The sequence below is a fragment of the Helobdella robusta genome, assembly GCF_000326865.2.
Source record: "Helobdella robusta unplaced genomic scaffold HELROscaffold_4, whole genome shotgun sequence".
NCBI classification, from domain to species: Eukaryota; Metazoa; Annelida; class Clitellata; order Rhynchobdellida; family Glossiphoniidae; genus Helobdella; species Helobdella robusta.
The window spans coordinates 5798669-5814687 of NW_008704902.1; the positions used below are offsets into that span (position 1 = coordinate 5798669).

Here is a 16019-nt window from a genome sequence, read left to right on the forward strand (position 1 = left end):
GCTGGCGGTCGTTAGGATGGTTTTGTTGTTGTACCAAAAAAGTTATATAAGGCCGATCCAACTCTAGTTGTTGCTGGTGCTTCGTTAAGGAATCACTATCAGTACTGCCTCCACCTAAAAACAAACGAACAAACAAACGAACGTTCATCAGGTTACAAACATAAGAAACTCAATCATCCTTGTGCTCGGGAATATTTTAAACTATATCCTGTAAATAAATATGCTAATGAAGGATGAAATACGCGCGCACTTTGCAAACAATGAAATAATATCAATACAAAATTTCGCTCTAATTTTACAGTTAAATATTTTATAGCTAAATACAAAATAAAATAAATAAATTATATATATATATATATATATATATATATATATATATCAGCAGTAGCATTATAAATAAATTAAAATTTGCTTTGATATTGAAGAAGGTTTTTGATTGGTTGGGATAAAAAGACCGCCATGATTATCGTTGATGACGTTTTTTACGGTCGGCTGGCCTTCAAATGATGTGTTGCTCAGTTGGCCTTCCATCTCCATGGCGTGCAATATAATCCCCTCTCCTCCATTCCATTTACAACTTATTTACTTTCTGATGTCTGACATTATTTAGAGTATTATTTGCAGCCATCTAATTTTAATCGTCTAAAAATTTATTTATTGAAATTATTTCTTTGATGAAATGATGCTTAAAAGTGGCTTGAATTTTTCAATCAATTAGAAGTTTCAAATTATCGTAGATGTTATCTGCCCGTCGAAGGACCAGCATGTTACACAAACATAATGGTACTTTAACTGTTGTGCACAGAGATGAAAGTTCAGTGTCAAAATCTTCAATTGTGGCAGTCATAAATGATTGATCCTTTAAATGACGTCATCATCCTCCTCCTCCTCATCATCATCATTGTCGACACAACCGACAACACGACAATAAGAACGTTTTTTTTTATGATGTTGTTGTTCTGCTGCATCATGCAACTTGTCATCTGCAACGATGTCCGACCGTGCACAAGTTTGCAGTGGTTCGTTCGGTTCACATTTAATCAATCAGCAGAGCATCCAAGCCATAACAATCCAATAAAATGATCGAATGTAGAGTTATAAAATTAATCAGATGCTAGTCATGCGTGTATTTCATCTAACCAAAACTTTTTTTGGCCAAATTATTAAAACAAACAAATTTTCGTCAACTGTTAAATCATTTCATTTTACTCACTCCTGTTTTAATATTTTTCATTTATCTACAAAGCTTGCCATTCTATAAAGGTTTATTAAATTATTGATAATTTAATTTCTTAAATTTTCCACAAACTCAAACTATCAGTCGTCGAACCAGGAGTATAATATATTGTTCAGTTAATTAATCACTCAATCGTGTAAACCATTATTGAGAACGTAAATAAATACATCATGCCTAGTAGCGTAAAACAATAAGTCAATAAAGCAATCATGCCGTCAATCAATCATACAAACAGGCGACCAATCAATCATATCAATCGATCTCAGTGACTCGGCAAACAACATGCAATTTATCATGCAGATCGTATCGCTGATGCCTTCTGTTACAGTCCCCGTGTGTCGCTGTCATGTCTAGTGTCTACGCAACCGAACTATTCAATGTGGGTTGTCCTGTCTAGTGTCCATGCAACCGAACTGTTCAATGTGTGGTGGCTGTCCTGTCTAGTGCCTAGGCAACCAAACTATTCAATGTGGGCTGTCCTGCCTGGTACTAATCATAGCAACTCCTCAATGTTAAAGTAACATTTCATCAGGCTATTCAATCTCTATAATATTTATTTTTATATTGTTTAAATTACAATTTTGTGGAAATTTAACAAAAAAAAAATTAATTTCATATGTGCCGTAAAACTCCATGAACTATCAAGAGTCATTATAATAGAATAATTTAAATTCATTTTTGGCAACAATAACCCATAACCCGATTTTTAGGCAGAGTGAAAACCTTCAAACTTGTCGCTGAGACAGAGAAAAAACCAAAGACAATATTTTCAGTCGGATAAAGTTCGCAGTGACGAAATCGAAATGCCATCTCAAGTTTATTAACCTGTCTGCTTAGTGAGGAAGCAAACCACATTTTTTACATCTAGCATCATATTCTTCTTTGTCACTATTTACGATGCTAGTTTTTATTACTTCTTTGTTTTCGTTGTTGGTTAAGCGCCGGGTTGGAAGTGAGGTTGTCATTTTTTGTTTTATTGTGCTGTCTTTAAATTGTTCAGTGCACTCACTTTGTCCATTCAAACAAATTTCTGTATTCGTTTCTTTGACATAGACCGCAGTTTTGAATCGTTCTTCGCCACGGGTGACAAATACATCGAGGAAAGGTAAACGTTGTTCCTTTTCACTTTCAATGGTAAATCTAAGTTTTGATTTGTTTAAGCTATCAAGAAGTTGGGTGATTTGTTCAGGATCGTTATAGGAGACAAAGATATCATCAATGTATCTGGCGTAGATATTTGGTTTTAAATTTGCATTGTTTTTGAATGTTTCATTCTCCAGCTGTCCTAGGTAAAAACTGGCAAATAGGACGCCAAGGGGGAAACCCATAGCGACACCATCGATTTGCTTGTAAAGTTTGCCTGTGGGGCTGTGGAATGGTGCTTCAGTAGTGCAAATTTGAAGAAGGGACTTCAGTTGTGCTTTCGGTATGCTCAATGGAACCATATCTGAGTGGTAAACGGTGTTGATAATTATGTCGATTGTATCATGAATTGGTACATTTGTGAATAATGATTCAACATCCAGAGAGGCAATAAATTTGGATGGTTTATTAATTCTGAGGAAATTAATAAACTCACGGGAAGATTGTAGTGTGTAATTGTTTGGAATATATGGGGTTAAAATTTTGTTCAAGAATTTTGCAACAGGGTAGGTGACAGTTGTAATTTGGCTAATAATTGGTCGGATGGGATGATTCTTTTTATACGTTTTTATATTTCCTTATAAGTAGCCAGGAGATTACTCGCCTATAAGTGATGGAAGTTTGTCATCGGTGATGTGCTTTCTTATCTTCTTAATTATTGTGTTTAGTTTAGTTTTTAGTTGAGGAGTGGGATCTTTTTTGATTACTTGGAACTTGTTTGTATCATTGAGAACATCATTGAGTTTTTCATGGTAATCGTCTCGGTCGATAATGACATATTGTGCAGATTTATCTGCGCGTCTTATTACGATATCTTTATTCTCCCTAAGTTGCTTCGCCGCATCCTTCATCTCCTCAGTGAGTAGCTTACTTTGAAAACTACCTCGTGTTTTCTTGGCTTCAGCTTGAAGCTCAATGGCAACAGAGGGGTTGACGCTTAATTTACTTTGACGTTCAGCGTCGCTTATAGACATCATTAGCTTTTCAATCTCAATGATTTTCTCAATTTTGTTAGGTTTTTTCAGATAATGGCAATTCAATCCCAGGTTTAAGAACACTTTTTGTTTGTCTGTAAGGATGTGGTGGCTAAGATTGATGAATCTATCTTTTATAATATTGTTATTTCCTATGGTTATCAGGTTGGTCAGTTTTAATTGCCCCTTTGACGGCTGTGCACGTCAACATGACTCATATATCGGGATTACTACTACCTCACTGACTAGAAGGCTTACGATGCATAAACAGAGTGATGCTATCAAATCTCATTTGGTCTCAACACACTCAATCACAATTAGCCGTGAAATCCTCGAAAGCAACACCAAAGTAATAGACCAGAACAGCAACTACACGCATCTTAAAATTGCAGAAGCAGTCCTAATTGACATCAATAAACAAAAAATAAATATACAACAAAAAATGACAACCTCACTTCCAACCCGGCACTTAACCAACAACGAAAACAAAGAAGTAATAAAAAATAGCATCGTAAATAGTGACAAAGAAGAATATGATGCTATCGATGAAGGAAAGGAGACCAAAGAAGATGACCAGCCAATTAAGAAACCTGACACCTAATTCGCATCAAAGTTCAATTTTACAACACCAAAGTTAATTTTTACAACGTCAATGTTCATCTTGACAAAGTCAATATTTCCCTATATATATACAGCAAGGAGCACTGATGATGATTCATTCGGAATCGAAATATGGCCTTATTTGCAGCATGAATTCGAAAAATAAGTTTATTTTGAATTTTAATAAACTAAACGTTCACCAAAAAACTTTAGTGAAAAAAATCGAAAAAACGAACTACAAACATATTAACGCCAAACATTCGGTAGAATTGACAGAATATTGTAAAAATTATGGTCTATTACCAACATATACACACACACACACACACACACACACACACACACACACACACACACACACACAAGTATATACCTTCTCTATTGCTTGTACATTGTCAATAATCGATATTTCAAAAAAGTATAGACAAATGTGGTAGACATGATAATAGTGGGTTAACGAGATTCATATTGTAGAGATAAATTGAAAATAATGATTGCAAACCCTTTAAACCATTTGATACAGATGATACATGAAGATGTAGGGTTGAATTATACAAATATTGAATTATTGAATACAAAAAAAAGGATTGTAACATCGTTTGTAACATAGGAGAAAAATTAGGATGCTGTTACAATTTTTGTTTATTTTGCTTTGATTGATGAAATTCTGACAGGAGTATAAGTGAGTTGGGAATGGTTGTCTTGATTGATGGAATTCTCAGATGATGAATTGCACTCATTCATCTGTATCATGTATCTCTTATATCATTCAATCTTAAATCCACATGTACCATTCAATCTTGCATCTTCCTGTATCATCTGTACCGTTCAATTCTAAATTTTCATGTATTTTCCAACCAAATATCTTCAAGTATCATCTGTGTCATTCAGTCTTACAATTACATGTATCATGTGTGTCATTTAATTTTAATCTCATCTATATGTATCATATGTTTTATTCAATCTTATCCCTACATATACTATCTGTATTATCTAATCCTATATCTAAATGTATCATTTGTATCATTCAATCCCATTTTTATGTATCATCTGTATCACTTAATTTTACAGTTACATGTATCATATAATTGAATCCTATCTACATGTATCATATTATGTATCATTCAATTTAACACCTACGCGGTTGTATGTGTGTCTGAGTGTTTGTAGTGTGGTTTTCCGTCAGGCGGTTGTTCTCCAGTTGATGTCTGTATGATGACGTCATGTCATTTTGTCATCCGGTTGGTTAGTTGGTTGTTTGTTGCTATGAACTGTCACCTCAGCAGTTTCCATCGTGTTTATAGCGAAAAGTTAAAAGTGGAGACGATTATAACAGTGATGTCTGTAGCTGTATAAAAAAAACTCTCCTACCATTGTTCTCATTCTATCTCACTATCGTCATTGTCATATCATCGTGTATCATCTATATCACTTAATCTTACAATTACATGTATCATTTGTACCATTTAATCCTATCCACACATGTATCATATGTATCATTCAATTCTTTTGTTATTATCACCATTCTATCACATCATCATCGTCCTCATCATCATTATTTCAAACGTTATTCTATTGCATTCTCACAGTCATTAAAAACAATTCCTCCATCACCGACACTACCAAAATTAATTATCAATTTTTCGAGCTATCATCATCAGATCATCGTCGTCGTCATCATCATCATCATCATCCTCTCACAACATCACCATCACCCTTATAATCCTCAACCTCTGACATCATCATCACCATCATTATAGTGGAATAATTCAACTTTTTGGCAAACAATAACCCACAACCCATTTTTTATATAAAGTAAAAACCTTCAAACTTATCGGCGGGAAAAAGAAAAGGTGATTGACATAGACAATATTTTCAGTTGGATGTCTGAAGATAACAAAATCAAAATGCCATCACAAGTGCAATAACCTGCTTAGTGAAGAAACGAAAAACTGTTCCTACAGTCAGATAGATTTATCTATATTCCCCGATGCTTGTGGTCTCACCAAAATAATCATCATCTTCTCGTAACATTGCCATCATCATCGTCATAATGAAAATCATCATCATTAATTTACATCATCATCTCACATCATCATCATCACCATAACAATCACCATCGTCTGACGTCATCATCATTATCAGCATAGTAATAATCATCATCCTCTCACATCATCATCATCATCCTCATCCTCTCAAATCATCATCATCACCACTATAATAATCACCACTTCCTAGCAGTAGCACTTCAGCGAGCAATGTGCATGCTCCAACTGGTCAGCACTTGTTTCCTTCCCCCTAAATGAGTCATAAATATCTATGCGGGGACCACGTGATGCTGTGACGTCATTTGCCGAAGTCATCCATCTTGAATTTCTATTCTTCGGCGATGTGACATTGTGTGGTGTACGTGTTAATGACTCATGTTCGAGTGCTGCCTGCCTGCCTAACCCTGCCTGCCTGCCTGCCTGCCTGCCTGCCTGCCTGCCTGCCTGCCTGCCTGCCTGCCTGCCTGCCTGCCTGCCTGCCTGCCTGCCTGCCTGCCTGCCTGCCTGCCTGCCTGCCTGCCTGCCTGCCTGCCTGCCTGCCTGCCTGCCTGCCTGCCTGCCTGCCTGCCTGCCTGCCTGCCTGCCTCCTTCGATTGTTGTTGGCAGACATTTTTTTCTCACGCACATTTTTTTGTCCATCTTTTTTCTGAGCAATTCAGTCTCGTACACCGTCGTCATAAAAATGACTGAACATCTCTTCGGTCAAAAAATGAAAAGATTTTGAATAAAAAATTTTTTACTTTGGTCGTCAGCTACACATTAACATAACCTCATTAAAACATTGATTACACCAAAGATAATATGAACAATAACCAAATAGAGTTGCATCAACTTCCATGTTCACCACAAGCAGCCTCTATTAACATGGAGACCTATATATCATAATCACAGCAGTGTAGTTTGTACATTTCGAAATGTTTCAATTAAATAAATTGCACCTCTGATGAAATCTCGAATATCTAATGGGCCACTTATCTGTTATTAATAATCATAATAACTCATCGTGAATATGAAACTTATACGAATCTCTGTTGATTCCAAGCTTGATCAACTTTTTTTTCTTCTAATTTTTTTAGAAGAATTAACGACAAGTAATAAAATTTCAAAATTAATTAGACGGGCCAAAAGTTAGCATGAAGATCGTTTAAACGTTAAATGTTATATTTGATGTATCAAATGTTATATACGATATGTTATATGTTATATATAATAAATTATATTTTAGATACAATGTGTTATATGTATTGCACAATTGCACAGTGTTAGTAGAAACTAAATAAGATGTGATATATGATATATACAAAGTTATATATGTGTATTAAAGTAATGAACAATCTGCAATTCTTTCATGGATTGCAGCACTGGATGTTTCTGCATTGGAAAATCAATCAACTAATCAATTACAAAAATTGTCAACTAATTATTATTTGACTAATCAATCAGCCAATAAAAAAATGATCTATCTACCCAGTGACCAACTGACCAATCAACTAATCAATCAATCAACTAATCAATCATAAGCAACTCTCTCGATCAATGCTCTATTAAATATGGTTGGAATTTTTTAAAAATTTCAAATTTAATTGACACACATTTTATAAAAATATTAATGTTATGAAAAACTCAATATGATGACCATCTTAAATATAATAGTATTTAATATTAATATGAGCTAAATTTCAACAGGCTACGTAATTCCAATCAATTTGCAAAACACGAAACTCAATGCAATTTTCGAATGATTGCCTAATAAAAATCAATTTGATTTTTCCGACTTTACTCACGTCTTCCCTCATTTTTTACGAATTTTACACTTAGCGTGTTAAAAATTCAAAAAAAAAATTCTCACAACTAAATTTAAATTAAATGAAAAATGTCAGTCTTCTAATTTTTGATTTTAAAAATGTAGAGTTCTCAAACAAGTGGAAGAAATTATTTGGCTGTATTAAAAATGACGGAATGAAATAAAGTAAGAATAATAATGGTAGTCCTATTAACAACTGACTGACCAGCAAGCAATAATGATGATATCCATGATATCATCGCCATCCACAGACTTCACCATGTATAGCAGCTGCAGCAGCAGACTTATTAAACGCGTCGACATGCACCGCAGCATCTGGACATCTGCTGACGTAGAAAAAAATCATAGAAACCTGCACAAGAACATATAGACATGAATATACGTGCAAACATTCACAGCCTAACGTTCATTAAATCACATACAAAAATAAGCCTGTAAATAAAGAGATCTCGAATACTTTTACAAATGCAGATGTACGTACGCAAGTACATACACATGCACGCACAAACATATGCACTCACATACACACACATGCACATGCACACACGCACATACATACATACATACATACATACATACATACATACATACATACATACATACACACACATCCACATTCACGCACATACTCATGTATGCACACACATACATGCACGTACATCTTTACATGCACGCAAATGCACGCACACACTTGCAGAAAACATCTTGTAAGTACATGGATTAATTTGAGTAAGTAAAATAGGGCTGCATGGTTAAATAATCGGCGCATAACATGCCTCCTTGGAACGTAACGACTTTAGTTTGGGATGTCGTTAACGACTCATTATTTTAATTGCTCGGTTCACATGTACGATCAACGAATACTCAATGGCTTCAATGTTGCGATCAAGGTATTAGACACAAATTTTTGTTAAAAATTTGGGTCTAGAGTTTAATGAAGAAATTAATTAAATACTGTTTAAAAATGTATGCGCATGTGAACATTTGTTTTTGTGAAATTATGAAATGAGTTAAACATCTTCAGATTTTTAATATTTAAAAATTCTGGACAAAAATATTCTACAGCCCTAGACTTTTTCACCTGTCCGGGTTACAAATGATGTTGAGAATATGATGGAACATTTATTCAGTAAGCCTTCTTGCAAGTTACAAATAGTTTACGTACATGTACATGAATCTAACACTTCACGGCCTCCTCAATCCTTTAAAAAAATTCTTTTTGTAGTTATCAAGTGGTGTAAAAAGAAACATTTTTATCAGTTCTAAGTCTCCGTTACGTCTGGAGGTTGGCTGTCTCAATAATTGTTTTTGCCAGAAAATTTTTTGAATGAAAAAAGAAATTGAAAAATTTTACTTTCAAAGTAAACAATTTTATTTATTGGTATCTCAAAATATACAATTAAATAACTTTACAAATTTGAGGTTAAGTTTTTTTATATTTTTTGGTAAATTTTTTTCAATAAAATTTTATGATTTCTGAACGATCAATTTTGATTTGATATATAACGCTAACAAACTCAATGCAGAATTGCGAACATCAATTTAGTACAACGTGATGTTGAAAACATGCAATGACTGAAAAAATTAAAAATAGTTTCGGATAGTTTGAGGGCAAGCACTTTCTTATGAAAGACAAAAAAAAAGATATAAAATTTATTCAAATGCCCGAACATTCAGAAAAAGCACTTGAAATAGAAGATGACTTTAAATTCCACACGTACAAGTTAATAGAGACGAAACTTGCTATGCAGTGAACGTCAAGATTAACAATAACAGAAAATATTTTTAATAATATTTGGTGGCTATTTATCACGTATCAATAATTAATTAATTAATTAGTTAATTGATAAACACTATTTTACAAGCATAAACTAAAACCATTAAGTAATGACATTTTAAAATATTGTTAAGATATGAAAGAATATTAAGAACCATTACCATACACAATCTTCATAAAGCCGATAGTCAACTTTTAAAAAAGTTTAATTTTCATTCTACTTGCTTGATTGCTCTGAATAATTTACTATCAGAATCAATAACAAAACGAACGAAATTTTTATTTGCTCCTCAAAATTACAGATAATAAATAAGAGACAGGATGAATGTGATTGAGCCCCTAATGGGCTCATCTAGCACAGCCACCTAGACAAATATGTTCAGAGTTTTGTGGTTAATATGAAATATTGTTAGTTGTTACTATGTTAATAACAGATAATAAAACAAAAGGTAGTTAACTAAAAAATAATGTTTCATAAATAATTATAATCGCATTAAAAATATCAACAGAAATTGTTTATAGATAGAGAACATAAATTTCATGATGTAAATACATTTCTTATATAATTTATTACATTATTAATCATAGAATTAAATTAAATTAAATTAAACCATTCTTAATAATGTTATTCCAGGTCCTAGGACATTAAATGTTTAGTGATTTTATAAACATCTCTACATTATTAATAAGGATAATAATTTTAATAATTGTTAATTATTAAAAATGATTTAACTTTTTTTTAAAAATCAGTAGCCGATTTTGCCTTATATTGAAAACCATTCTTATTAATGTTATTCCAGGTCCTAGGACCCTTACAGATTACATGCGAATGTAAAATGTTAGTTTTTGATTTATTCGATTGCAAATAATTAGACATCCTATGACTGTTAGCATGTTTAAAATAATTAGCAAACGTATTCGGCAATTGATTATTAAGCTGCTTATACACAAAAATCAAAGTACGATAAATATTCAATTGATTAAAATTAAGATTATTGGTTGTCGTAAATAACTCCTTGGTATTAGACCTCATCGTTGACATGGTGATGATTCTGACGGCCCTTTTCATCATAAGTTTAACCGGATCCGTGACTGAAGGACACGTGCCAGCCCAGAAAATGTTGCAATAAATCACGTGTGGCATAAAAAGTGAGTGATACAACAAATTCAGACACTTTTTGTGAGGTAGAATTTCACTTTGTTCATCAGACCAGTTGATTTGACAAGTTTGTTTGCAACACTATTAACGTGATCACGGAACGTTAACTTTTGATCTAGATGAACGCCCAGAAATTTAACTGTTTTATTTTCGTAGATATTGATATTATTTATTTTAATTTTATAAGGTTCTTTGTAGTTTAAATATTGAGTTGGTCCAAAGATTATCATTTGCGTTTTAGAACTATTTAAAGTAAGTTTATTTAGTGAGAACCAAGAATTAACATGTTTAATTTCTTCTTCTGTATATTTGATGAGTATGTTAATATCTTTTCCTTTGCTGAACACATTTGTATCGTCAGCAAAACAAACATAATTAAAAAATTTCGAGGCCATCGGTGGATCGTTAACAAACACTATGAATAACAATGGTCCCAAAATGCTGCCCTGCGGAACGCCTATTTTGTTGATCAATTTACTTGAATTTTTATTGTTCCAGGTAACGAATTGATATCTTGATAAAAGATAGCTACGAAACCAAGTCAAACTGGAGTCTCTTATACCATAGTGATGAAGTTTGTGTAATAAAATCGAATATTCAATACAATCAAAAGTTTTTGACAGATCGAGACATACTCCAATTACATAATTTTTCTTTTCACTTGCGACTCCAATTTTTTGAATCAGTTCCAGTATTGCCATTTCAGTTGAGTGGTTTTTTCGAAAACCAAATTGATGATTAGAAAGAATGTTATTTTTTTCAAAAAATTTGAGCAAACGACTGTGCATCAATTTTTCAATAATCTTCGAAAAAACAGGCAACAAAGATATAGGTCGAAAGTTTTTAACCTCTGAGTTACCTCTTTCTTTTGCAATTGGAACTACTTTGGCTCTCTTGAAGCACTTAGGAAAGATGCCCTTGTCAAATGTTAAGTTGGCTTAAATATTCAAAAATTGTTGCTGTTGATTTAATTGTTGATATTACTATTTTTGTTGATATTCCATCGTAACCACTAGTCGTTTTGGGTTTGAAAAGTTTTGTGGTTGAAATGATTTCAGATGATGAAACACGGTTACAAAAAAATGAATTTACTGACCATTTTGAAGATAATTTTTCCATCTTGTGTCTTCTACAAATGATTGCTGCATATTTGAGGCCAGATTGATGAAATAATTATTGAGGATAGTTTCAGGATTATCAATTGGATCATCATTTAAAGTTAATTGAATTATTGATGTTTTTTTGTTATTTCGTTTCGTTAAAGAATTGATGATTGACCATGTTTTCTTGCTGTCGCCATTGCTTTGTTGTAGAAGATTAAAATAATATTGTCTTTTCAACTGGCACTTGATCTTGTTGCATAATTTGCTGCATGATTTGAGTGCTGTAAAGTTGTCTGACGATGTGTGCATTAGATATTTTTTATATAACATTTTCTTCCTTTTTAACATTTTTTAAAATTCTTTAGTTATCCACGGTTTGTTTTTTGTCATTTTCTGAGCCTGTCTTTTAGAGGTCACTGAACAATAAAATTTATAATGTAACCAAAAGATGTCGATGAAATTTTAGAAGGCCACATCTACATCATCGCAGCTCAGCACACTTGTCCAATCGGCATTACATAAACCTTCATTTAAATTATTTAATCTGTGTGTTGAATAAGAATATTTTGAAAATGTAACGTCAGCAACTGTCTTATTATTTATTTTTTGATTAGTGGAAGCAAAAAGTGGGATGTGGTCTGATAGGTCGCATGAAATGGTACCACATTGTATAATATTTTCTGGATGATTTGTAAACAAAATGTCTATAGTGGATTTTTTTTGTATTACTGATTCTTGTAGGAACTGTGATCATGGATTTGAGGTTGTAACATGTCACAAGTTGGTTCATTTGAATTTTATTTATACTGCTAACTTCTGGCGATAAGTCAATATTTAGATCTCCCAAAAGATAAACAAATTTATTATCATTACTAGTTATTTGTAAAACTTGTTCTAATTCTTTAAAATATTGTTTAATTTCGTATATTGGAGGTCGATAACTAACCATCACAATTGAATTTTTAGATTTAAAATTGTTAATGATCTCTATTGCAAACATTTCAAACTTTGGCAAGCCAATGGTATTTAAATCATCTCTTATTCGAAAGGTAAAATCATTACAGACATAGAAACCAACCCCTCCACCGTGTTTGTCATGACGATTTTTGCCTACATATCTATATTCATCCATGCCAACCAAACTTTCAGTACGTTCGTTTAACCAGCTTTCTGTTATCGCACTACATTGAATTTGATGTGACTGTTTGACAAATAGCTTTCTAATTCATCGGTTTTGTTGACCAAACTTCTTATGTTCAAATGCATTAAGTTGAAAAACATACTGCTATCAAAATCTTTATTTATTAATTTATAATCATCATTCAACGACTTAAAATTGTCATACCTTTTACATGTAGTTTGCTTGGGGTTTAAATTGTCTTTTTCTTCATCATCACTGCTGTCATCATCATTATCAACATGTTGTTTATCCATTTTTTTTTGTTTGATCGACAATTGTTTCTGGTTTCTTATTGAATTGCCACTCGCGTACTATAATGTGCTCGGGCATTATATCAGAGGCTTTCATTTTCTTAGAATCAGAGCTATCGAGGCAAACTCTAAACGTACTGGATTCTTCTTCATCTGTTTTTTTATTTTCAGTTTGACTATTATTATTGTTATTGACGTCGGCTGTAGAAGCTGGTGCCATTTATTGGAATTGTTGAGTACGGGAATAACAAGAAACAACATGGATACCATTGTCGTTAGGTAAGGCCACCACATCATTTCTGGGGAACTTGCGACGGTTGCTTAAAAAGAACACAGATTTTTTCATTAGATTTTTATCTGCCTTCAGTTGGCAATCATTTGAAACTTTTTTACGAATTATTTTCATAGTTGTCTTTTTTCCAGTTTGTTTGTTGGGTTGTTGCTGGTTTCTCCTGGGTTGTTTTGTTCAATTGTTGTTATTTTGACGTGATTTTTTTTCCGTTTACAGTTGAGAACGGGGTACCGTTGTCTTCTGACTTTGCTATGTCTGACCACAGAGAACTACTGACATTTTTTTTTGTCCCTCCTTGTTTGTCATTTCAGTACTGTAGTCACTTACAACATTAGAATTTAATTTATTGGTAGGTTCAAACCAAGTGCTGGTTTATTAATATCAGCAGTTTTAATAACGTTTTTTAATGAAATGATATCAGCTTTATTACTTTCAACAGTTTCAATAACTTTGTTAAATTGCACCTGTTATTTGTGCAATATATGTTTTAATTCTAGTTTGATAGTTTCAAAGTTCAATGTTAACAAATTTTCAGACTTTGGAACTTTATTTAAATTATAACTAACAAATAATGGACATGTGTCCCAACATTTGTTTTCTTTCAACTGTTTAATTAACGATATACATTCCATACATTTCATATTCCCGCGCGACTGCAATTTTTCACTTTTTTCAATTTTAAAATTATTTAATTCACTTTTTATCAACTGAATTGCATTTACAATATCCTCGTGAATATAAAACACAGATATATTATTAATAAACGTTTCATTCTCAACTAAATTCCAATTATTTTCTAAATGATACAGGAGCTCATTTATTACAAGCGACCTGGACGCAATTTTTTACATACATCTACAATTGAAAAGAAGAAGAAGAAATCAGAAGAACGAAATTTGATAAAATCAATAAGAAAACCACCTCACTGAGCGTTTAATGCGGGAAGAATGGATTGCATGATCAGGCAGAATGAAATTTCTTAACGAGGACACGCACACGCAGCCACAACATGTCTCTCAATCGTCTCGCAACCTATTTTAGACCGTTTCATCTTGTATCGCAGCAAGTCATTTCATAGAAAGTTAGACATGTCAGGTCATGTGTGTCAGGTTATTTTCTCGTTACGGCTCGTTATTTTATACCATGTTATTAGCAAAATACATTAAAGCTTTGCAAATCTGTTCTCAGAAAATAAAAATTTCACAATGGTGCCTGGAAAATAATAATAAAAAATTAAAATAATAAAGCCTTGTAAGTGTTCATTCAACTGACTCACTCGTGAAACTAAAAATGCGAAAATAATAACCAACGTTGTAATTAATTATATACGGTCGAGATAATTTGAAACATCTGCACTCCTTCGAAATAGTTATTTTACTTTTTGTTACTCACCGTATACTGCTTCACATAACATAATTTTCCTATTTCTGATTCTTTACGTCACCAGGTTACAGGTATCTTAGAAAAACACACATCTAAGTCATTATTTATCCATTCATTCATACGTTCATTCATTCATACGTTCATTCATTAATACATTCATTAATTCATTCATTCATTCATTCACTCACTCACTCATTCATTCATTCAATCACTCACTCATTCATTCATTCATTAATATATTTATTAAATGTAAAAAATTGTTCATGAAGATGTCTTTATATGACGTCACGGAACCATGTCTTTTTAACGTCTCAGTATACACGAGTTTTTGATATTATTATTTTAATCAAAATGCCGTTAAGTTATTCCACAACATGCTACACACACACAATACATTGCTTGTCATGTCATTCTAATTTTCCTGCTACTTAGATTTGTACAGGTCAAAAATGTTTCATGCTTGTACTGTTGGTACTTTTTTGAACAATGCAACTTAGATGTAACTTGTATCTTACTTGTATATTCTTTGTATGTTGAATGATACTTGTATGTTATTTGTATGTTTGTATGTTACAGATCAGTGTTTAGCTCCGTTGTATTCTTATATACTATAATAAAACTACACCATGCATGTCATGTTACTAATAATAAAGTTAATAAAGCATTTATTTCAACTGTCATGCCATGTTTTGCCATGCAAGATTTTGATGATGTTGAATTTTGCTTTATTTGGCCGAATGTTTGCAGCCTGGTAACTACTGACTGCTACTGTTTTCATGTTTTTTTCAAAAGTTCCAGCCATGACATCTGCAAAAAAAGCTAAAACATACTTTTTAAGAATATAATTTAGAAAAAAAATAATTAAGTTAAAATCTGGAAAACTTAATTGCAAAATTAAATAAACTATCAATAAATTGTTAGTAAATGTTTTAAAAAGTAAAATCCTTATAGAATATTTGCGGAAATATTGTTTAGCAAAATGGAAAACGATGCTTTTGTTACTTTTGAGGATTTGCGGATGCAGCAAATAAAGAAATAAAATTAATAAATTGTTTGAAAACCGTAAAA

General features: G+C 32.5%; 2 protein-coding genes across 2 annotated transcripts; both read right to left on the reverse strand.

Annotated features, from left to right (window-relative positions):
* Positions 1-6188: 6188 nt before the first annotated feature.
* On the reverse strand, positions 6189-6612 carry HELRODRAFT_162676 (hypothetical protein; the record flags this gene model as incomplete). Its single annotated transcript, XM_009024815.1, has 2 exons — positions 6189-6335; positions 6406-6612. 2 exons carry the CDS (start codon positions 6610-6612, stop codon positions 6189-6191), a joined length of 354 nt encoding a protein of 117 aa, XP_009023063.1.
* A 6659-nt stretch (positions 6613-13271) lies between these two features.
* HELRODRAFT_162677 (hypothetical protein) lies at positions 13272-13874 on the reverse strand (the record flags this gene model as incomplete). The annotated part of the gene is made up of 3 exons (XM_009024816.1): positions 13272-13486; positions 13544-13728; positions 13846-13874. The coding sequence occupies 3 exons, from the start codon at positions 13872-13874 to the stop codon at positions 13272-13274; spliced, it is 429 nt and encodes a 142-aa protein (XP_009023064.1).
* Between the last annotated feature and the right edge of the window lie 2145 nt (positions 13875-16019).